A 24,146-nucleotide genomic window follows, 5' to 3' on the forward strand; every position below is an offset into this window, starting at 1 on the left:
GGATCTCCAACCTGTTTTCTAGAAATGGAAACTCTATGTGCTTTCAATACATTGAGTCCGTCTCCTACCTACTGTACCACTGACTAGATCATTTCTGCAAAGCCACTGTTCTGCCCCTAGGAGAACAATAGGGCAAGCATGGAAAAATCCTTTCAAACTCCACCTTAAAAATGTGCTTCCTAGCAAGTGGTTTTAGATGTCTGAAAGATTTAAGACCAATTTTTAACATGCCCATTTATCTAGTGTTATTCCATGCATGAGAATAACTTGGGCTTATTACGTTTTTCATCCGTGCACCCACCCTGGTGCAGATGTTGGCTGCATTTGACCACCAAGCACTACATAACCTAAGGAGAAGCTTTAAGGAGAACCTCAGATGAATACTTTTTTTTTTTTTTTTTTTTTTTTTTTTAACAGCTATGCTGTCTTTGGTTCTTTCAGAGCAAAGGACAACCTAGACCCATCAGTTTAGTTTTTGTGCTTTTTCTACATAATGAATTTACTTCTAAAAAGTGGATCATTTATTTCTGAGACATGAGGGGAAAGACTCCACTAGTCATTAACTTATTATTTCAGGTGCTTTTAAATTATTTTAGAAATATGCTTTTGTTGCATATTTGCTTATCAGCATCCTGATCACTTGAAAGAAAACAATCCCTGCCTTAGGCACACACGAAAAACAAATGGACTCAACAGTTTCAAAGTGTTCTGTAAGATGGAAAGGAAGAGAAGGAATGTAAATGTTGATCCTAGGCTTCATACCATATATAAACATTGAATGCTTATTATGCCTCTCAAGGCCTGCCTGGTCTGACTTCTTTCTACTCCATTGCAAAGCACCCCTCTTTCTCTATTCCCACAGGAGCCCTCTTTCAGTCTCGCCAGTGCACCCCTTCACTTAGTGTGGTAGAGTGATTGCAAAAGTCGCTCCAATATTCTACTCCCAGTATCCACGCTCTTTGCAACGTGACTTTGCAACAACTCCATCGAGAGGTGAGGTCTATTTCCCCACTCCTTGAACCTGGGCTAGCTTGCTTTGGCCAATAAATGTGGTTTTGTGCCACTTCGAAGCCTAGACCTTAAGAGGTCTTGTGTGTTTGTCCACACCTCCCCTGACAGCACCGTTGGAACATGCCTGGTGAGCTTATTCATGGATGGGACAGCACACGGGGTCTAGGCCAGTCTAGATCAGCCAACCACCAGCTGCTGATGCACCAGCTGAATCAAATCCAAGTCAGAACTCCCAGCCAACACAAGACTCAGCACACAATGGGGAGATTACTCCACTAGGTTAAGTTCCCATGAGAGTCTTGTATCAAATATGACAACGCTAACCTTTGTGTATTTTTTTTTTAATGTTTGTTTATTTTTGGGGGGGGCGGAGCAGAGAGAGAGGGAGACACAGAATCTGAAGCAGGCTCCAGGCTCTGAGCTGTCAGCACAGAGCCCGATGTGGGGCTCGAACTCATCAACTGTGAGATCATGACCTGAGCCAAAGTCGGACACTTAACTGATGAAGCCACCCAGATGACCCTACATTTGTGTCTTGATATGACCCAGATACCTGAAGTTACCCACCAAGGAAGTAGTGAGGCTGACATTTGAATAAAGCCTTACCTGACATCACAGTTCATACACTTGAAATAATGTGGTTCACATGGCTCGGAGAACTCCGTGACGCTAAAGGAGAATCTGCTAAACCATCTAGATAAAGTCATCAAGAACAATTTAAAATCTAGGGTCTGATGGATTACATTGCTACCAGTCCTTCACTTTTAAAGTCTCTAAAAGAACCCAGCTATTAGGCCCCAGGAAATGGCTCCATATATCATTCCAGGAATAGTCCTGTCTTTCCTAATTTGGCTTTCCTTCTGCCATGTATTTGCAGAGAAGTGGCATCGTGGCCTCATGTAGCATATGGTTCAGTTTTTTCCTTTGTCAATGAGACTAATAGTTAGAAAATTGGATCAGTGTATGCATATAACTACAGTATCCCTTGACATGCCCTCAGGAAGTGTTAATATTATATGCTATTACTTAGAAATCAGATGTGTAAAATGATTTCTTTTTAGAAAGAAAATCCACTACTCTTTTTAGGATTAATAGGACTATCACTATCTTTCAGCCACGGAATGCTCCATACTGTGTGAGACTGACATGGGGCGCCTGAGTGGCTCAGTTGGTTAAGCATCCGGCTCTTGAGTTCAGCACATGTCATGATCTCAATGTTCCTGAGATTGAGCCCCACATCAGGCTCTGCACTTACAGAACGGAGCCTGCTTAGGATTCTCTTTCTCCCTCTCTCTCTCTGTCCCTCCCCCACTCACACTCTGTCTCTCAAAAATCAGTAAATAAACTAAAAAACAAACAAAACATTTTTTGTTAAAAAAATTTTTTTAATATTTATTTTTGAGAGAGACACACACACACAGAGTGTGAGTGGGGGAGGGGCAGAGAGACAGGGAGAATCCGAAGCAGGCTCCAGGCTCCAAGCTGTCAGCACAGAGCCCGACAGGACTCAAACTCATGAACTTTGAGATCATGGCCTGAGTCGAAGTCAGACGCTTAACCAACTGAGCCACCCAGGCACCCCAAACAAACAAAACTTCTGACATAACTCCCTATTTGCCTTAAAGCCTTCACTGATGACTGTAACTTCTAGTGACCTCTCCTGTCCCGGATTTTTGTCCGCTCTCCACAATTTCCCCTCCAATTATATTGTTCTTTAATTGTTCCTCACAGCGTACACTATGGCTTACTGGAAGATTTTATCTCGAGCAGCATCTGCTCTTGTGCTGGGCGTCAAATGGGAGCAATTCCTGTGTAGAGTCTGGGGAAGCATCCTGTCTTCCTCAACATTGTTTAGAGTTGGAGGAGACTTGAAAGCCTCCAAGCCACCACGCTGCAGTTGGCAGGTCCTGCCCCACCTTCCTCCCTCCAGCTGGGAACCGCTAAGCCTCTGGCAGTGAGACACGGGCCGGGAATTTCTCTACACAGTACCTTCGCTGAGAGCTATTAGCATGATGTGCCGTTATTTTCCTTGGATTGGATTTTCTCCGGAATTCTCAGCAGGCACTCCACGAGCAGCATATGATCGAAACAGGCAATGTTTGGCAAGAGTCTGGTGTGAAAATCAGCGACTGAAAATAGGTGCAGTGTGTAGCTCACTCAGAATCATTCTGGTAAGAGCTACCAGCACTTAAAGCATCTATCAGTTTTGCCATCCAAGGGATGAGGTATCTGTTGAGTGAAAAGTGGTCACCTGCAGAAAGCAGGCAGTTAGGAAAGGCTGAGCTCTGGCAGGTTCTTGGAAAATGAAACAAGGCACTGTTAAATATGCAAGGTGCTAGGCCCTGCCCCAGACCTAACCCACAATCTTGATAGGCAGCCTGGAATCTTCACTTAAAAATTTTTTTTAATGTTTATTTTCGAGAGAGAGACAGCGCAAGTAGGGGCGGGGAGCAGAGAGAGAGGGAGACACAGAATCCGAAGCAGGCTCCAGGCTCTGAGCTGTCAGCATAGAGCCTGATGTGGGGCTCGAACTCATGAACTGTGAGATCATGACCTGAGCTGAAGTCAGATGCTCAACCAACTGAGCCACCCAGGTGCCCCTTTTATCTCCATTTTTAACAAGCATCCCCTAGCAACTCTGATGCAGATGGCCTTCCAACCATACTCTGAAATGCTCGTTTCAGAGTAGAGGCAAGGCGACCAGATCGGCACAACCGATCTGCAATTTTGGGAAGGCTGTCTCAGGTGAAGGGAAACGAGAGCGGCACAAGAGTAAAGGGCCAGGAAGAGCAAGGGAGACCAAATCAGAGCCAAAATGATTACTTACAGTTTGAGACCAACTCTGGAGCCAGCCACTTGCCCGCTATTGCTCCCAACCCCTGATATCACAACCACACTGTAACAGTTAGGAATCGAATGGGAGACAGAAACTATACAGTATAATTCAGGGGAAAAAATAATCATTATAGGGTATCACCTACAAGGGGAAAGGAAAATAATAAGAATACAGAAAACAGTAGATATAGGGAACAGCCACTACCACATCTAGGTCCAGACAGGTGTGCGTGCACACAACACACACAACCACCAAGGAAGGCACAACTGTGGATGCACCCCCACCTGTTAGGAAGTTCAGATCTAGGCTGCATTTTTCAATGCAGGTTTCAATGCATTTTTCAATTTATCTTCTCCAGGTGAGCGTTTCACAGGGTTTTCAAGCAAAGGACGACTAGTCTCCTCAGACACAGGAGAGCAAGCTACTGCCCCTGCCCAGGGAGGTTCAGGGTGACTTGGGTGTTCAAGAATGTCAGTCCAAGTAGATGTCACTATTTCAGATTTGGGGATCCCATTCCTTCCCAATCGATGCCTTAAATTCACAAGGGGAACTTAACAAGGCTGTAAATGCCACTAACATTCCAGTCCAGCCCACAAAGAGATGCCAAACACCGTTGGCTGCTCTGCATTGCCCAGCCATCTGGGAGGAGCACTCTGGAATCAGGAAGAACCACTTCCTCCTCTAATGTCCCTCCAGCACCCTCTACTGTTGACGCTTAACGTCAGACCAAACTGCAAGGGAAAAATGTTCCAGGATTGCAGGCAGGGTTCTGGAGGATGGGTTTGGAGCTGAGAATGAGTGGGCTGATAACTGGCATCGCACCTCGCTTTCATTCCCTCTCCCACGGTCTCCACCACCACCCCCTGATGGAAACACAAATACTGCAAATAGAAATGGGGGAAACCCAGGGAGTAAGACTCAAAAGAACATCTTTCTAATGCTATATAATCTCACGTATCTAGGGTAACCAGCCATCTCAGTTGCCCGGTACCGTCCTGCCTTTAGCACTTAAAGTCCTATCTCCTGGAAGACCTCTTAGTGTCAGACAAACGGGAATGATTTGTCAACTGACATGCATCCTAAAGGTTTCTAAACTTTCTCTGCATTCGAATCACCTTGAGCACTTGGTAAAAATGCAGGTGATTGTTAAAAATGCAGTTATTTTGGAAGCAAGCAGGCCATAGATTGATTTTTGAGAAATGTTCTACTTGGAGGCTGAAGATGTGTTAATCACTTTTAGGGAGTCCTCAATCCAAACTTCTTTGTTCCTGTTCCAAAACCATAATCATTGAAAAGAAAGAATGGCATTCTTTAGAAGACACAGCCAAGGTTCCTGAACCAGAAACAGACACTGACAAATTACTAGTTGATGGGGACCAAAAAAAAAAAAAAAAAAAAGGTAAAAATTATAGTCTGGCCTTACCACTTTTCTCTCCTTTCAGTTCTAGGATAAATCATTTTCCTTCATTGTCACAAAGTATAACAAAGAATGATGGGTGCTGTGAAGATTAGATTGGTGGGGTACACTGAACCTCTCTAGGTAAGCAGTATATAATACAAGTCTTATTTCAAAGACTTCCACAGTGACTACTATTTGGTAGGTCTTAGAGAATAAGCCACACAAAACAGTCAGTTCGGTGCTACGTTTGCTATTTTCACAGTGTAAGACACATGGTTTAACATGGCCAGTTTAAAGATGCTTCTTAAAAACTCAGATGGGGTGAAGAGAAGACACCCTTAGTATCAATTGAATTTCTATTGTGTTTCAAGCATCCTGCTAAATTCTTTAAATGCATTACCACATTTAGCCCTCCCAACAAGAGCTATGCCAGTTTCATAAAGAAATGCAGAATTCGCCCTAGATTATACATCTAGTAAATGGTGTCGTCTGGACTGAAACTGAGGTCTGTTCACTCAAGCAAAATTTGGTTAGCAGTGGAGAGCCACGGAGAAGGTGTGGTCCCATGCCTCGTTGTGTTATTGATGGAAGTGCGCACAGGCTGCAATGGGGGCACAAAGGAAGTGCATGTTACATTCTCCACAGCTTTCAGGGTAGAATTCAAATCCTTCTACTTAGCACGTCACTACCTGGTTTCCCAACCCTGTCGCCCTTCCACCAGCCCGGCAGGTACCCTGTCACTCCGTATAGACCAAGGATGCTGGAGCTTAGACTTCTGCAGTTTGGCTTTCGGAGGCGGGGGGGGGGGGGTGGTGAAGGGGGGACTATGTCCAGCGGGACCTGGGCCTGGCAAACACGCCTTCTTTCCCACCCTCGCCACGCCCCACTCCTCACCGGGCTCCACACCACCTTCAATCTGTGCTCCCGTCCAATCCCGGCCCGCCCACCGGCGCCTTTAGCGGTCCGGCCCTCCCTGCGCAGGGATCGCGGAGCTGCCCGGAATCTGGCGGAAGGCGCCGGAAGCGGCGGCGGCGGCGCGTGACGTCAAGAGGAAATGCCTGACGCCGCGGCCCGTGGTTGCGAGCTGTTGGAGTCGGTGCTGCACCCTTAAGGTTCCCCAAGCGCAGGCGGCGGAGCGGCTCCGGGACGGCGGGGTTCGCCTCGGGACTGAGCAGGTTTGTAGCTGCGCGCCCGGCTCCGCTGCTTCTGTGGCGACCGGGCCCCCCGCTCGGTGCCTGGGGGTGTGGGGACCGTCCCCCGAGGACCCTTCCCGGCCTACCTCTGGGACCGCATCCCGGGGCTCCTGGAAGAGAAGAGCCTAATAATAGGGAAAGTTGCGCACTCTTCTTGAGGACCAGCCTTTTTCAGCGGTTAGAGAGATATTGGTTCCCCTCTTAATAGAGGAAGAAACTGAGGCGCGGAAAGGTGAAGTCATCTGACACAGGTCATGCAGCTGGGAACTGATAGATTTAGGTTCAGAGCGAGCCAGGCTGGCGCCAGAGCCCTCGTGTTTTGTTTTTGTTTGTTTGTTTGTTTGTCTTCTGCAGGGTTCTCAAGCTTTGTATGGGGTAAAGAATCCCAGGGTGGAAGGTGGGGTTAGTTAAACAGTTTCTGGGACGCCACAAAATCTTTGGGTCTAGGATGAGGCTCCGAAATCTGTTATTTTCAACAGCTGTCCCCTGGCACATAGTATTACTCCCCTGTGAACAGAGCAATGGTCGTGTTAAGAGCTTTTATGGTCTCAGTTGAGAGAAAATACAAACTTCCTCTACACATCTGGTAGGAGTGGAGGGTTAGTATTTGACTCTGCCATGAACTCTTTTTGGGCAGATGGCAGTCTCCGTCGTCTCCCCACCTATTAAATGAGAAGGAGCTACATGCCCTTACCCACCTGGGGAAATTTGTTAAATGTACAGATTCCTGGGCCCATCTCAGCTTGGAAGATCTGGGAAGGTCTGGAAATTGGTGGGCTAAATAAGCCATAAGATGAGATGGTAACATTTGAGAACTTGAGATGTGAAGCCTTCTTAGATCAGTAAAGAAATGGATCATAGGTTCAGAACATGTGCTGTGAATCTCCCCGTTTTTGTCTTTTTGTACCTGTGCTCCTGTATGTGGGCTATGAGCTAAAATTTCATTGGCAAAAATGCTAAAAAAGTGGTTTTGATGTAGAATCTCTGATTGCTATTGAGCTTGAAAGGATTATAATTACTCCCTTAGGTAGTCTACGCTCTCATAATCCTAACTAAAAGCACTTTCCTATTTTTTTTTTTTTTTTTTTTAAACAGATACCATTGGGTGGTTTTAATCAGGAATGAAATGTTCTGAAAGCTGAGAGCAGAAGCCTTTTCGGTCAACATGGAAGACAAAAGACGGCGAGCCCGAGTGCAGGGAGCCTGGGCTGGCCCTGCTAAGAGCCAGGCCACTACTCAGCCAGGCAAGAACCTGTGGGGACCTTGTGTGAATGCACCTGCATTTCAGTTGATGTTAAGGAATTATTTAAAACGTAGCTGGTACTTTGATTTTCCTGATGGCGATCTTTTATTGAGGGTTGATATTTAGTATTCCTCATATTTAGTGCCTGCTCTCAAACCTTACAGTGTGTGTTTTGGGGTCTTCGACAGACTTTACTAATTAATTTCTAGATGTAATATAGATTATCTTCAAGTAGACTCTCTTGACTCTTGCTCAATAGAGCAGACATTTTGGAGTCTGGTTTGAGTCTGTTCTTGCCTTACTTTAGCTACCACTGCTAAGAGCCATCTCCACCAGAGGCCTGGTCAGACCTGGACAAACAAGGAGCATCATCTTTTGGATAGACAGCTCGTATTCAGAGAACCCCAGGAGGTAAATTCTTTTTCTCTCACAACACTAAGAGGTTTGCTTGTAAAAGCTGTAGTCACACAGTAGATCCTCAAATAGTGACTGAATACATTCGCTAATAAAAGGAGCATGCAAGGCATATAATAATAATAATGAAATGTGGACTATCAGCTCCTTAGTGTATCTGAAGATTTCTTTATAGTCTGCTCCCAACTCATGGCTGTATAAAGTTCCCATTTTGGGGGCAAGGAGGTTATACCATGACTAGTGCTTACATTGGTCATCGGAGTACTTTTTTTTTAATGTTAATTTATTTTGAGAGAGAGAGTGAGCAGGGAGAGGTGTAGAGAGAGGGAGAGAGGGAGAGAACCCCAAGCAGGCTCTGTGGGGCTTGATCCCACGAACTGGGAGATCATGACCTGAGCCAAAATCCAGAATCAGATGCTTAACCAACTGAACCACCGAGGGCCCCCCCCCTTTTTTTTAATGTTTATTTTTGAGAGAGAGAGAGAGAGAGAGAGAGAATGAATGCGTATGCATGAGCAAGGAATAAGCAGAGAGAGAGAGAGGGAGACAGAATCCTAAGCAGGCTCTGCATAGTCAGTGCAAAGCCCGGCAGGGGACTCAAACCTACCAACTGTGAAATCGTGACCTTGGCTGAAGTCAGACGCTCAACTGAACCGAGCCACCCATGCGCCCTGGTTTTGTGAGTTCTAACAGTCCTAAACCCTTGCTGTCTTTAGTACTAGTGTAGCAGGTGCCTCTGGAATTGGATTGAAATTTCAACTACTACAATGCCGATTTTTTAGCTTTTTTTCCCCATGGGGGAAAAGTTGTAAGAAATAGTGAAGATTCACTGTTTTTTAATAGCATGGGAACATGTTATTAAAAATCAGGCATTTTGCTTTAGTAGTGCTTGTAAAAATAACGATTAAGACTTATTTCTTCATGTATCTTCTATTTTTAAAAATATCCTGGGCCGCCTGGCGGCTCAGTCGGTTGAGCGTCCAACTTCAGCTCAGGTCATGATCTCACAGCTCATGAGTTTGAGCCCCATGTTGGGCTGTGTGCTGACAGCTCAGAGCCTGGAGCCTGCTTGAGATTCTGTGTCTCCCTCTCTCTCTGCCCCTCCTCCACTTATGCCATGTCTCTCTCGCTCTCTCAAAAATAAACAAACATTAAAAAAAAAAAAATCTCCTGGAAAGATTTTTCCAGAATTACTGGGTGCTTGGAAAATGGATTGATTCTACTTTTATTATTTTTTCTTGCCCCAGTAGTAACTGTGAAGTAGTTCTAAGAAAAGCAGACACGGGTCTCTAGTGGCATAGTAAGAGCTTGGAATAAAAAAGGATAGTTTTAAACTTGATTTATTTTTACCAGTAATGAGAGGATATGATAATCCTGCAGATAAGCCTTTCTGAGGATTAGGGATCATTCCAGAAGTAAAATCTGCCTGTTCCTTGCAGGTAGTACGCAGAGCCCCAGAGCCACGAGTGATTGAGTAAGTAATTTGCTGCCATTCTGTATTTTTTGCCCGCAGTAAAATGGAGAGCCCAGATAACTCACCCAGTTTTTTCCAGCTGGAAGGAAGCTAATGGCCCAATTACTGTCTTAATTTTAGGCTGGGGTATTTGTATCTTAGACATCTTTAAACTTGGTCTTTTGGGAAACCTTTCACAATTTGCTAATGGTGTGGAAAATGCCATAAGATGCCTATACGTTGATCTCTGACTTGTGTAGGTTTCTTGACCCTGTTTCACTAAGATATCTGCAGACAGTAAGTGAAAACATCTCCTAGGTAAAGACAGAGTGGGGGCACTGGATGGTTCCGTTGGTTGAGTATCCACCTCTTGATCTCAGCTCAGGTCTTGATCTTAGGTTCGTGAGTTCAAGCCCCATGTTGGGCTCCACGCTGGGTGTGGAACCCACTTAAAAAAAGAAAAAAAAGACAGGGAGGTTTTTTCCTAGTCATTAAAACCTGGATATTTGAGAAGACTTTAGTTAGGTACTGTTCGACTAGCAATGCTTATGAAAGCTGTTAGAAATCTAGAGGGCTTTAAATGTTTACTTACTTGTTCCAGAGCAGTTTAAATTCTTAAATTGATCTGTATATAAAATAACCTCTTTGATTTATAATTCCTCTTATACTGATCAGCATATAAAACATTCTTTTCCAAAATTAACGAAAGATGCTTTGACTTCTTTTTTCCTGCTTTTCAGTTTCCATCTGATGTACATAAATTGCCAGTAGAAAGCATCCTTTTATTTATTTATTTATTTATGTATTTTTTTAATGTTTACTTATTTTTGAGGAAGAGAGACAGTGTGAGTGGGGAAGGGACAGAGAGAGAGGGAGACACAGAATCCAAAGCAGGTTCCAGGCTCTGAGCTGTCAGCACGGAGCCCGACGTGGGACTCAAACTCACAGACTGCGAGATTGTGACCTGAGCCAAAGTCGGACGCTTAACCGACTGAGCCATCCAGGCGCCCCATGCATCCTTTTATTTTAACAAATTAGCGTTTGCATGTTATTGCTCATGAACAGTCTGTTAGTCTGTTTGGCTATTTGCAGGTCGACTTGTATAGCTTAGAAAAATGTGAAACTAACACGAGGTCATCATACTTTGAAAGAGGGTATCAAAGTTGTGGCCTTACCACTAGTTAGCTATGTAACGAGTCCTTAGGTAAGTTAAGGCCATTTCTCAGGACTTTAGTTTCCTTGTCTGTGATACAGGATTTGGACCACATAGTCACTTAAGGCAGAGTGTGGTAGCTCTAACAGTCTTTGATTGTTTGTAAGTACCAGTGTGACATTGCCTCCATTGGTGATAAAGAGAAGAAACAAAACCATGAAACCTATTACGAGGTACATGTGGGACATGCAGGCTGAAAAAATGGGCAGTTGTGAATATTCAGGTCATAGCAAAATGACAAAACTTCCTGTTTGATCCCAGCATTTGTTAATTCTAGTTATGTAAAGTTAGCTATGTTAGATTTTTATTTGATAACCAGAAATGTCACCCACATTTGAACTGAGCCAGTTTCTTAATGTGGCCCAAAATATATCACACTGAAACATTGTGTTCACACTATGGGAAACTATAGGCCGCTCATTTAGAGACATGATAAATGTATGTGACAATAACTCTGCCTACATTTTGGCTCAGAGGGGCTTGCACAATCTGCCTGAGAGCCCAGCTCACAGATCATGAACTTCTGGCTCGCATGGCAGAGGGTGATGTGAACACTCTCCCTTTATATTATTTTCTGTAATTTACCCCTGTCTGGGAGGATCTGACACCATTATTCTGGCATAGGAACCTATGCAGTCTGGGTGTCTGTTTTCTCACCGTGGACCTCACCACCTTGCACACCTGGAACAGTTTTGTACTTTTGCTCATTTGGTTAAATTCTGAGCTTCTTACTGCCCATCTACTATGTTCTAGGCACTGGGAAACAACGGTAACCCATTGCTTGCCCGTCAGTAGCCCACAGTCTTGTGAATGAAATAGACATGTAATAAGGTAAATTGCAGTAGTGTATATTTTGAAACAGTAGACTTATAGTAAGGTCTACTGGTAGCATGGAGAATGAGATGGTTAACATTATTTGGGTGGATTAATGGTCAGGAAAGCGCTACAGGAGGTGAGACTGAGCTGAGATTTTGAAGGATGAATTAGAATTTTCTGTGGGACCAAAGCTCGGGTGGGTTGGATCGCGGGTGCCAGATGACGGAGGAGGGCGAGGGGGTATTCCAGCTTGTAGAAAAGCAGGATTAGAAATACGGGAGTGTATTCAGGAGATTCCAAATAGCAATGGGAGGATCACGAGTGGGTGGGAGCTGTCAGGAAGTGGAGCCTTGAAAAGTTGGTGGGGAACCTTTTTTAATCAGGCGGGAACCTCATTAGACGTGTATCTGAAAGCAACAGCAGCTCATAGCCCTGAGATGGACTTGCTTCCTGTTAAATGCACCTATTCCAGGGTCTCCAAAGGGATGTGCTGTTTGGTACCCCTTCGTGTGATAGATTTCTGGACCATAGCAGCCTCAATTGTGGATGACGTACAGAGGGGTAGAATCAGAATTTATTTTATCTCAGTTTTTGTCTCCATGGCCTGATTCCATCAGGATTCAATTCCCGGCCACATCAGTGGTCTGCCACCATCTCACTCTTCGTCTCGCTGGTGGAAGAAGGTGGGGTTAGGGCTCCCTCATAGTGCACCCTCGTTGTGAAATCATTCTGGTGATCAGGAGTTTGGGAACTGCAAAGCACAGCCCTTCCACTGGGTGGAGTGTATTATTTTGCCTGATCCCAATGAGTCTGTTTTCTTGATTTATGTAGCAGAGAAGGTGTGTATGATATCAGCGTGTCACCCACAGGCGTATCTAGGTAAGTGAATCCTCCCTGGAAAGTTCATAATTATTTTTCAGTTAATAGTCTCTTAAAATGTTCTACTCCCTTACTTGAGATAGGTAACTTCTGCCTCTGAAAATCTCGGGGAGTGAGACTTTGGTAATATCTCTTTTTATATAACATTTCTGACTCCAAAACATTTTCATAGCCTCTCTGTCAGGTGTAGTAACTATTCTGCAGTTTTTCAGGTGAGAAAATGAGACCCAGGGAGATTAAGTACCTTTTTCCTAGTACCACATAGTAACTTAAAATTACAGGTGACCTAGCTTCTACTTCTGTTCTTTGAATGCTCCATTTTATTACTATTATATTACATTATATATATCACTTCACTTATTATCGCATTAATCATATTACTACATATATTTTCATATGTGTTACATTATGTTAATCTTTAATCTACATGAGTAAGTTAATACCTTAATCTACATTAAGGTAGATTTCAATAAAGTTAAAGCATGTGCAATTTAGGGTATAGTAGGCATTAATCATTATTAAAATGAAAATTTTGGAAGCATCCCCTTAATGCATGAGTTTGCTAAGTCACTATAAAATAATTTATTTTAAATGGCCATTTAAAATAAATATATCAGAACTTGCATATCTAAATGAATTGCTTAGAAAGAGCTTCAGAATCTCTTTTGAAACAAGTTTAACAGTCACACAAGAAAACCAGTTGCATTATTTTGGTCGCATCTCATTGTTAAACAGGTATGGCTTCAGGTGCGTTGTGGCTCTGAAAAAATCAAAGGCACCTTCAAAGAGTGAAGTTTGACAGAATGTTCCAAGGGCTTTCAGAACAAAGAAGGATACCCAAAATGATTTTGAGCTGACTTGGCATTAATGAAATAAGTGTATATTCAGTGACAGAAAGAACCCTCATTTGGAAGTGTTTATTTTGATACAGTCATAAATGATCATTTTCCCTACAACTGGCATAGTCTCAGAAGACAACCAATTGTTAGAATAACACAGGGCCAGGCATTTTGTTAGTTTACTTTTCACAGTGAGCCTGTGAGGGGGTAATCATTTTTGTGTTACAGGTAGGAAAAACCAGCGTTCGTAGAAGTTAAGTAATTTACCCAGTTTCACAGCAAGTGGTAGGGGAGCAGTATTTGAAGCGTGTCCGTAAAAGCCCTCATGCGTTCTTTTTCCTTTATTGCCTCTTACTTGTCTTAACGTGAAAGTTTGTTTCACATCTGGAACATCATGTCCTGCTTGCCATGGGAGGTGTGGCAAGATGAGTTCATCTACCCATGAAAGGAAGCATGCAAATTAACTGACTTCACTAATGGTTAGAGACTAGCCCATCTTTTCTGTGTTCTTTAGTTAATAATGGTTCTTTCTTCATCAAGGGTGTGTTTGTATCCTGGCTTTGTTGACCTAAAAGAAGCCGACTGGGTATTGGAACAACTTTGTGAGGTTGTTCCCTGGAAACAGAGGACCGGCATCAGAGAGGGTAAGCACATGTCTGAGATGGCGCTTGTTGCCACCTGGTCTCTCTAGAGACACCGTTGCTTCTTTCACCACGGCCAGTCTTAATTAAACAGAAGAGTAGGGATTTGCCAGCCAAAAGGGACGGGGAAGAGTGTTCCAGGCAGATGAAAGAGCAGGTGGAAGGCCCAGCGGTCAGAGAACAGGGCAGGAGCCAGGAGGTGGGAGTTCAAGGAACCAGAGCATATGTGGTTTGGCTGACCTGTGCTTGACATACTTCTATCTTTTTGAGTTTGTTTGCTACCATTATTACTTCAAACAGTGACAGCTTACCTCTTTCTTCATAGAAACCTCCAGAGCTTTCTTTTTTCCAAATCTGTTCGGCATATGTTCTTGTATGATCCTTATTGCCAGCTTTTTATCCTCATTTTAGTTTCAGTAGAAGAGTCCGGTGTCTTTCCATTTCAGCATTTGTACTCTCCTGAACTTGTAAAGATGACAGGACTCGGAGCCTGCTCCTCCGTGGTCACCCACAAGCAGCACAGCTGCTGGACCAGAGGTGTCCACTGGAGGGCGTCTATGCCCTAGCGTAAAATTTCCTGTCGGGCACATTGTGTGAATTCAGATTTTCTGTAAAGAAAGAGGCAGAGTATACTGGCTTCATCTGTGGGACTTGGAAGTCAGAATAGGAGTCTGCTTTTTCTCCTTACTCCCAGAGATTCCACAGCAGTGGCAGACTTGGCTTTGATTGCTGGCTTTGTCATTCAAAGTAGTTGTTAATTTTAGGCAAATTACAGTTACATAGTTTTCCAATTCTTGGTTTTCTGGTCTGTAAAATGGACTAATGATAATACCTATGTTGTGATAATTAAGGGAGGTAATGCATGATAAGTGCTTAGTAGAATGGCTGGTGCATACACAGTAAGCCTTCAGTGAATGTTAGCTGCCTTTATGATTATTGTTCTTATTGTAGCAGCTGATGTCAATTGTGGGAAAAAATAGTAGATTGTGGATAACCCCCTACTAAATATATTGAACATCAAAAACTTCTGACTACAATCAGCTACATGCTATGGTTGGTCAGAGCACTTTTTTCTTCATCAAAATCAAAAGGTGGCACATGGATGAACAGTTTATCTTGTTTCTTATACGGATGTTGGTGCCACAGATTCCTGCCTATGAGGGTTCAGACTCCATATCCTGCTTTTTAGACCTTCTCGAATCTGAACCTTTCTGAAGTGTGACTCCACCCTTGTTTATGTCATCACTGATGCAAACGAGTCACACGTACTCTCAGAGCTTTGCCAATACGGTTTCTGCCAACATACCTTCTTTTGTCTTCTTTCTTTGAGCTCTTACCCATTCTTCTCCTGAAATCCCATGTCCTCAAGGTGGAACCGTGGGTCAGAGCCCATCTTTATCTGCCTTTGTATTTCTCATAGCTTCTTGCACATTGCATGGTGCTCAGTAGGTACACCTTAAATAGCGTTAAACCATTTCAAAGGCCCTGTATTTTCTTTCTCAGATGTAACTTACAAGCAACCAAGACTTACAGCATGGTATGGAGAACTTCCTTACACTTATTCAAGAATCACTATGGAACCAAATGCTCACGTATGTTGGAATGTTGTTGGTATGGTTTTATAGACTGTGTACTATAAGTGTAGAGTACTATAAAATAACAGTACTATAAAATAGCTTGCAGAGTTGCATGATGGTTCCTAGTTTAAAAAATCCTCTGGGTTCAAACACTGAGTCTTTGTGCTTGTCACTCTTGATGTGCTTTTTGATCTAGAGATAAACTCTGAGGATGAGAAAAAAATTGGAACTAGAATAAACTGGAACCAGACTCAAGGATTTCAGGAAGAGGAACCATTTCTTCACATCCCTCCCTTCCCCCAGCTTTTCTGGCCATAGCCTTCTGTGTACACCCTTGTACACGTTTGCTGTAGAGCCAAGTTCTTATGACTGGCCAGTGAGGTCAGAACATCTCCTTCCATTTCTCAGGCTCTTTTGCCATTTGTGAAAAAATCTGGTATTTTTCTTGTTGACTTTGTACTCATTCTGTGGCTGTAGTTCTTAGACTTACATCTTATCATTGCTTTGGCTTATTTCTTATTTCACATCTTTTGTTTTTAAAAGTTTCCATGACAGTAGACAAAGAGATTCTAGTATATAAATGAAGCTTGTCCAAAGGATAGAGTTAAGGTCCAAGAAATAGCTCCCTGTTTAGTTCCTGGAATCTTGCCTTTTGGCAAATAATTTTATGCTTTATTGAAAGAGACTTTGAAGAAAATGGAGTTTTGCTTAATGGCTTTGGGATACATAGAAATATGACACATTTTAGAGCTTCTAGTAATTTGTTGTAATAAACTACCACTTTACTAACATGTTCAGGGACAGAATATTGATGGGGATGGGAGTGGGGACATGGCTTTTTCACATAAGGAGATAGCTGCATGCTTTTGTTTGTAGGGCTGCATTTAGAATGTGACCCAGGGAAAGGCTGAGACCCTTTATATCTGAGGTTGATTTGGAAACATGAAGAGAACGAAATTAGATCAATCCAACAGATGGCTGGCCACGTTTCTGTCAGAATTAATTTACCTTCTTGTCAACAGCCATAGCAGAGAAGTTGAGGATTAAACAGGCTCTGGGGAAGAAGTTCTTTGTCATCATTTTAGCTCATCTTTTAAAACAGGATTTCTCAACCTTGGTGTTACTGACATTTTGGGCTGGGTAATTCTTTGTTGTTGGGCTGTCCTGTACGTCGCGGGATGTTTAGCAGTATCCATGACTTGTACCCAGTAGATGCCAGAAGCACTCTTCACCCAGTTGTGACAACAGAAATGACTCCAAACATTGCCAGGCATCTGCTGGGGGCGGGCGGAGAGGGGGGCTGAATTACCCTTGGCTGAGAACCACTGCTTTAGAATAAGCATAAGGCACATGAGATATCCTGATAGAATGGCTGTTTATGCTTTGAGGACTTTTTGACAACCCTTCAAAAGAATTTTTTAATGACAGTCTTTTTCTTACAATGTATGTAATATGAGTTTATTATTGGAAATTTAGAAACTATAGATAAGCATGAAGAATATTAAAATTTTGGATAATTCTTCCACCTAATGTTTGGCTCCAGTCTTTTTTTTTTTTTAGGTAAATATATAGAGTTTTTCTATAAAAATAACGATTAGGTATACTGCATTTCATTTAACTGTATCCTTAACATATATCATTGAATAGTCTTTTACATCGTATTTAATAGCTACATAATATTCCATAATCTACGTGTACATACCCTAATTTATTGAAGCAAGCTTTTTTGTTAGATGTTAAGGTTGCCAAATTAGAATTCTTTAATTTGAATTTGGCTGGCTTATAACTTTGTATTTACTGCTAACAGATTTAGTTTGTTTATATCCCATCTTGAACAAAATCAAAAGAGATGCCTCTTTCATAGATTTTTTTAAGGGTATATGTGTGTGTTGGGGGTTCTTGTTTAATTTTAACTTTAAAAATTATTATTACCTCAAGCTTAATAACCCAAAGCACAGAGGCAAATTCAGTCAGAGGTTATTAAACTTCCTTTAGTCTTTTTTGACCTAAATCTTATATGAAGCCGATGTGTAAAAACCAAGGAGTGCCTTGACTGGCTGGGGTCCCCCCAGCTTGACCCTTCTTCTGTCCTCCCATAACCCCAGAGAGACACCTCTGTGGTACCTAGGACTGTGCAAAACACTTTGAAATCCACTGAATAGGTCCTTTTACTTCTGTGATTCATATTTTCTCATACTCTTTTCCTCAAATGTCTTTTAAGGATAGAATGCCTTCACTGAACGGTGAGATGATGCTGAATTTTAATTTAGACATTCAGTTCTGAGGGATCTGTATATAGAGTATTGGTTGGAGAGTCTAAATTAATCCTCTAGTTCATTATCCCCTTTTTTCTCCTTACTTCGCCACCAAAAATAGCCAGTAAAAATATATACCCACTTAGAAACATAATGCAAACTTGGAGTTATCACAGTGCTCAGTCCCTAAGCAAGTCAGGGAAGTGCTAATTAGTTTCTCAGTCACATTGCAGAAAAGCTATCTTCCTCTTTTATTTCTGGTTTTTCTTGCTAGGTGTATAATTCTAGCATCTGATCTTTATCTCCGTGAAGATAATAGCCATAAAACAAATAGGAAATACAGCTTGCTAACATTATTATGGAATTTCACTTTGACATTTATTCTCTTGAACATAGGTTAGTTTAATAACATTTATGTTTTACTGATGTGTGTTTGGTTTGTTGTTGTCGTTGTTTATTTTAAAAAATCCTCTGCTTAGAATGTAATGTTCATATCCATAATAAGGAACCCCAGTTTACCACAATTTCTACATCACAGCAAAGCTGAGTGATTCCTTGGCAGTTTTACCTGACAGTAGCCATGGGATATACTTAGAATATTATGCTTGCCTTGCTGAACGTGTATTCCTTCACTGCAGTACATTGAACATGACTTTGAAGGGATTCTTTAGAGTTTTTAAAGTAGACTCTGTGGATACCTGGAAGGGTCCACTAAATCCTTTTGGGGAGTCCACAGGTCAAAACTATCTCTGTAATAATACTAAAACTATATGATACGTGACACTTTCACTGTGTCAAACTTGCATTGACGATACAAAAGTAATGGTGGATAGAACTGTTGGTATCTTAGCATGAATCAGGGTGTTGTTGCCAGACTATTAGGAGTAATCACAGTATTCTTCCCCACCATGCACTTCCAGTTTAAGAAAAAAAAAAAAGCTGATTTCATTTAAGAATGTTCCTCGAAGCAGTAAACATTACTACTTTTATTAAGTCTCAATATTTGAGTTCATCTCTCTTTAATAGTTTGATGAAATGGAAGGTATGCATAAAGCACTCCTGCTACAAAGCCAAGTATAATGGTTGTCAAGGAAGAACACTTGTGTGATTGTTTAAGCTATAGCTGAACTATCTGCTTTTATCATGGACCACATTTATTTGGAAGAACAACTAACAGACAAACTGTAGTTATTCAGACTTGAGTATTTGGCAGACGTAAATGAATGAAGTGACTGTCACTTCAAGGGGAACAGTAGATATGATTTGTTACTTATAAAAGTTGAGTTTCCAAGCAAAATTACTAATTTGGAAAAAGTCATATCTGTCACTTTGAGCCTGACCTCTTCCTATTACTTAGACTTTTCTGATGAGATCATTGGTAATATTAATGGATATGATTTTTTATATCGTATAATGAAATGTGTCAGCAGGAGATCTGCATTACTCATTGGATCAATATTTTCCACATGACCAATACTTGATATTACAGAATCATGCAAGATTAAAAGACTCATTCAAAGTGCAGTCTGGCCCAGTGGATTTAAATGTAAGAGAATATGAGAAGTTTATTGATATGGTTTCAGATTCCACACTGTAACTAACCTTTAAGAAATCAGTACTTGTTGAGTTTTGGTGTAATATCAAAGAATATCCACAATTATTTGGAAAGGCTGGAAAAGACTCCTCCATTTTCTAACTACATATCCGTGTGAAGCCAATTTTCTTCATATACTTCAACAAAAACAACATATTGTAACAGATTGAATGCAGAAGCAGATAGGAGAATCAACTCTCTTGAAACAAACATTAAAGATATATGCGAAACAGTGCCACTTTTCCTGCCATTTTTTTTGTATTGGAAGATACAGTTATTTTTCATAAGATAATATTTGTATTAACATATAATGGGTTTGTATTTTTTTTAATGAATTAACCAATAGTTTAATTTTTTTAGTTTTAATTTTTAACATGATAAACATCATAGCTCCAGCCCATATAAACAGGTTCTTTGGGGGTCCTCAATCATTTTTGATAGTGGTGTGAGAACCACTGTCATAAAGGAAGCTCTGTAATGCACTTGGGGTTTCTTGGAGAAAGGACAGAATTCTAACAACTAATACAGCCATGCTGATTGTAACTCCCCAAGTACAGCATAAGGTCAGGGGTCATAGCTTCCTGTAGTATATGTGGCAAGACTGTGTTCCAAATATAAACTACATACGAGAACTGGGTGCTCAGGAGACAGGGCTGTGGAATCTGTTTAAACTGTATGTAGTTCACAGCCCATGTATTTATCAAGGCCACGTCATGATTCCATTCTGTACAATGTTTTTTCCTTCTAGGTTCTATTTTTAGGAAGGTAGCCACTCTGGAAATTATTAAATACCTTTTTTAAAAGCAATTCTGTCATTCATGATAAAATAGAAATCGAATGAGCAGAGAGCCACCCAGCAGAAAAGTTGTTTGATTCCTCAGACTTCAGTCTGTATCTGCCAACTACCTGGCAACCCATCAGCCACGGCAGCAGAGTCCAGACTATTCCACTCGCCTTCTTAATGACTCACTGAGGTGACTGCCCTGAATATAATGACACTTGCTTCTTTGTGGGGTCATGTATTTAACACAGAACAGTTGAGATGGGTAGAAAGGCTTGGTCCTCATGATAGTGCTGTACCAAATTTTAGTACCTTAATAAAACGATAGAGGTCAATTTGCTTCAAAATAGAAATAATGGGAGGGAATTAAACTATTCCTCTTGCCATTGGTCATTGCATTCCAAGTGTGTTTTGCTTATTCCATGGCCCTGTTGATTTAAGACTGACTTTGCACTTTCTGTTTTACATGTGGCTGCCCCTTCTCTTGGCCTGATGATTGCAGTGGCATCCTGTGCTGCTCACACTGAAGGACCAGATTGAAAAGAACACTGGCCACACCTTCAACTCCTTGCTCTGCAACCTTTACCGAAATGAGAAGGACAGTGTCGACTGGCATAGTGACGATGAACCGTCGCTAGGGAGATGTCCCATCATTGCTTCGCTGAGTTTTGGTGCCACACGCACTTTTGAGATGAGAAGGAAGCCCCCACCAGTGAGTATTCTCTTTTTTTTTTTTTTTTTCATGTTCTTCCTGCCTTCTAATATTCTGTGAAAAAAGTAGAGTTCTTAAAAGCTGCTGTTTTCAGGTTTACAGGATAAGAGTACATGTTTTGTTGTTGAAACATGTTCAACTGATCGCCTACCCCATGATTACCTTTTGTCTCCCGGAGTGGCCATTTATTCATTCATTCACTTATCCAACAGAAATTGCTTGCCATGTGCTAGGCTTCGGGGGCTCATTTCCTTTGGTGGAAAGAACAGAGATAGCTCCTGTCCTCATGGATACAGGGGATAGACAGATGTTACTAATTACTGAAATGAATGAAATTATGATAAGTGCTGTGAAGGAGGGGCTTATAAAGGGAAGACTCGAGCTGGGAGGTACAAGACTGGAAAGGAAGAAGGCATGAGGAAGACACCCCTGAGGAAGGCTTCATTGTAAGTCTTCTCCTTGGCAGTGTTGCCACCTTTCTGGAAGGGAACATCGTGAGCATCCTCATTGCCTTCTTAGCCATCTTCTGAAATACAGATGAACCTGTAATTCTCTCAGAAAGAGGAAGTTCAAGCCAAATTCTCAGAGATGGTTGTCCAAATTCAGGGAGAGAAGCAGTAACTAACCATAATAACTTTAGTTTTCCGTCCTGGGTTTTACATATGTTACAGGATATTTCAGGGACACTAGGAGTTTTGACTTTCTTAAATCAAAAAAGTATAAGATCCTAGGATTAAGATAGGTAGAAAGGTAGTAGAAACTCAAAGAAAAGAGCAAACCTCTACCAAATGATCTTATTATCTTTGTGTCTTTCTCTTACCAAGGTTCCCAGTCATTTAGTTTATAACAGTAAACCAGAGCCAGTCAGTGTGGAAAGGCTTATAAGGCTGTGTTTAGAATATGACCTAATCCAGACCAAATAATTATTAGCCTGCCAGTGCTCATGTCTGTTCTTCATCAGATATGCTTCCTCTAAGAACATAGTTAATGGACTGGGCTGCTTTCCTGACATGTATTTCGGTTTCCAAGCATGGTATTTTGAAGCATATTGTGTTATTTTGCATTTATGCCATTAGGCAGCTTTTGTTGGTATAATTTCCCTTGATTAGGTTTTCTTTGCTTTGTTTCTTTGGTCTGTGCTAGCAGGGGATTGTCAATTGCCAGTGATGTATTGAGTGAACTTGCTTCTGAGCAGTTTGGCCTTCCCAGTTTCATTGGTGATTGATTAGCCTTCTCCTGTACCAGGGGGAGTACCACTTGAGAAGCAGACGACCCAACCTTTGCCATACTCTCTTTGGATATGGTTATGCTTTTATATGCGGCCTTCTACTCGGTGAAAACCCAGTCAGATAAATTACATGAATAATTCATCCTGCCCTTGGTAAGGCTCCTGTTATGTGAATAGCAGAGGAACACCACATGTTTCATTTTTAAGTTCAGATCCTCTTCTCAAGCCGGACATAACCACACCAACTTTTTGTCAAGCCTGGTCCTGGGATCTGGCTGTAGCAGTAATTGAGTAAGATGAAGTCGTCTTTTCCCTCCTGGTGCTGTGCCTTCCTATGGAAGTCACCCTTCCATCTCTCCGAGTGGCACATCCGCTGGTAGAGCCAGCACGATGTTTGGGATAATCCTCACTTGCAGCCGTACAGGTATTTTCTTTGTTGCCAGGTAGTTACTTGTGCAATCACTGTTTCTTTACACACATACATTTGCATACACATACACACCACCCCCTTCTTAAAAACACTTGTGGCCTGTTTACAGATTTGAAGCTTAAGGATTCCCAAAGCATGCTTTCTGGATAATTAGTTTTACTGTAGAAGCAGTTTCCAGTCATTAAGTGTTAGCAGTGTTCTTGTGCCCAGAATATTCCCATTCCATTTCCCCTCCAGGCAACTGAAGGTCTTCATTTTCGCATATAAAGACATTATTCGTGGCCATCAAGAGCTATTTCTTGGTAATAAACCTCACTTACGTTATAGGTTAACGAGTAGATGGGTAATACAACTACCACACAGCCTTGTGTCCAAAAGCAACCATTTGGAATAAAGATCTTTATTTGAGGGAGATGGCCCATACTGAAGGTTTATCTTTTGAAGTCTTACAGTTTATTTTGAGGAGTGTAGTGAAAGCACAGGTCATGAAATACTAAAGATGTAAAGTCCCTGTAATTGTCTGCTAGTAGCAAGGGAATCTGCACTACACTCATGATGGCAGATTTGTAAAAATATAGACCTAATAAGTAAGAAAATTCGTCTGAGATCTTAAAGTTGGCTGAGAAAACAGATTTGGGAAGAAATATAAAGGTGTCAATGCCTCACCTCAGACTATTGACTGTAATCAGTTTTGGCTTCCTGCGTCATCGTAATTATGATTAATTTTGAAGTAATTGCATGTCCTTTCAATTCTGGCTTTTGTTTAAAATAGGAAAATTGAATACATATTAAAAAAAAAATTTTTTAAAAAGGTGGAGGGGGGGCGCCTGGGTGGCTCAGTCAATTGAGCATCCAACTTCAGCTCAGGTCATGATCTCGTGGTCTGAGTTTGAGCCCCGTGTCAGGCTCTGTGCTGACAGCTCAGAGCCTGGAGCCTGCTTCAGATTCTGTCTCCCTCTCCCTTTGCCTCTCCCCTGCTCATGCTCTGTCTCTCTCTGTCCAAAATAAATAAATATTTAAAAAAAATTTTTTTTAATGGGAAAATTGAAGGGTGCCTGGGTGGCTCAGTCAGTTAAGCGTCCGACTTCGGCTCAGGTCATGATCTCACAGTTCGTGAGTTCGAGCCCCGCATCGGGCTCTGTGCTGACAGCTCAGAGCCTGGAGCCTGCTTCGGATTCTGGGTCTCCCTCTCTCTCTGCTCCTCCCCTGCTCATGCTCTACCTCTCTCTCCTTCAAAAATAAATAAAAACATTTAAAAAAAGTTTTGTTTAATGGGAAAATTGAAGGTTAATATATTGGGAATTATAATCATGCATTACTGAACCCAGTTGATTTAAAAATGGCTTTTTCCCCCCCAGAACCTGTAAGTTCAATTCTTGGGTAAACAAGACCCAAGTTTAAACTTTTGGAAAGACTTGTTCAAGTTTTTTAACATAGATTTCAAAAAATTCAGGGCTCCACAAATCTAGCTAAACTAGAAGTGCACAGAAGCCTTTCTTTGAGTTGACAGCCTTAGGGTGCATCATCTTTATCTTATTATAATGATCTCTTTTCTGAAGGATTGAAAGGAAGTGGTTATTGCAAATCTGTGTCTACTTTTCTTTCTAAACTCCAGTGAGAGCTCTGAGAACA

General features: G+C 41.8%; 1 protein-coding gene across 4 annotated transcripts in view; it reads left to right on the top strand.

Annotated features, from left to right (window-relative positions):
• Window positions 1–6,307: 6,307 nt before the first annotated feature.
• ALKBH3 (alkB homolog 3, alpha-ketoglutarate dependent dioxygenase) overlaps window positions 6,308–24,146 on the top strand; it is a 32,439-nt gene continuing 14,600 nt past the window's right edge. For 2 of the 4 annotated variants that reach the window (XR_006208191.1, XM_007082069.2), the window contains exons 1-8: window positions 6,308–6,421; window positions 7,535–7,683; window positions 7,990–8,093; window positions 9,536–9,570; window positions 12,410–12,457; window positions 13,837–13,940; window positions 15,441–15,529; window positions 20,647–20,856. Coding sequence is in view for 3 of the 4 variants with exons in the window: in XM_007082069.2 (XP_007082131.2) it covers window positions 7,605–7,683; window positions 7,990–8,093; window positions 9,536–9,570; window positions 12,410–12,457; window positions 13,837–13,940; window positions 15,441–15,529; window positions 20,647–20,856 (669 nt within the window). In the remaining variant the exon portion in view is untranslated. Of the gene's footprint in view, window positions 6,422–6,466; window positions 6,617–6,651; window positions 6,672–7,534; window positions 7,684–7,989; window positions 8,094–9,535; window positions 9,571–12,409; window positions 12,458–13,836; window positions 13,941–15,440; window positions 15,530–20,646; window positions 20,857–24,146 lie in introns of those variants that run through there. The other 2 variants (XM_042958050.1, XM_042958051.1) reach the window with 2 other exon arrangements.

Source organism: Panthera tigris, chromosome D1, assembly GCF_018350195.1.
Source record: "Panthera tigris isolate Pti1 chromosome D1, P.tigris_Pti1_mat1.1, whole genome shotgun sequence".
Taxonomy (NCBI): Eukaryota; Metazoa; Chordata; class Mammalia; order Carnivora; family Felidae; genus Panthera; species Panthera tigris.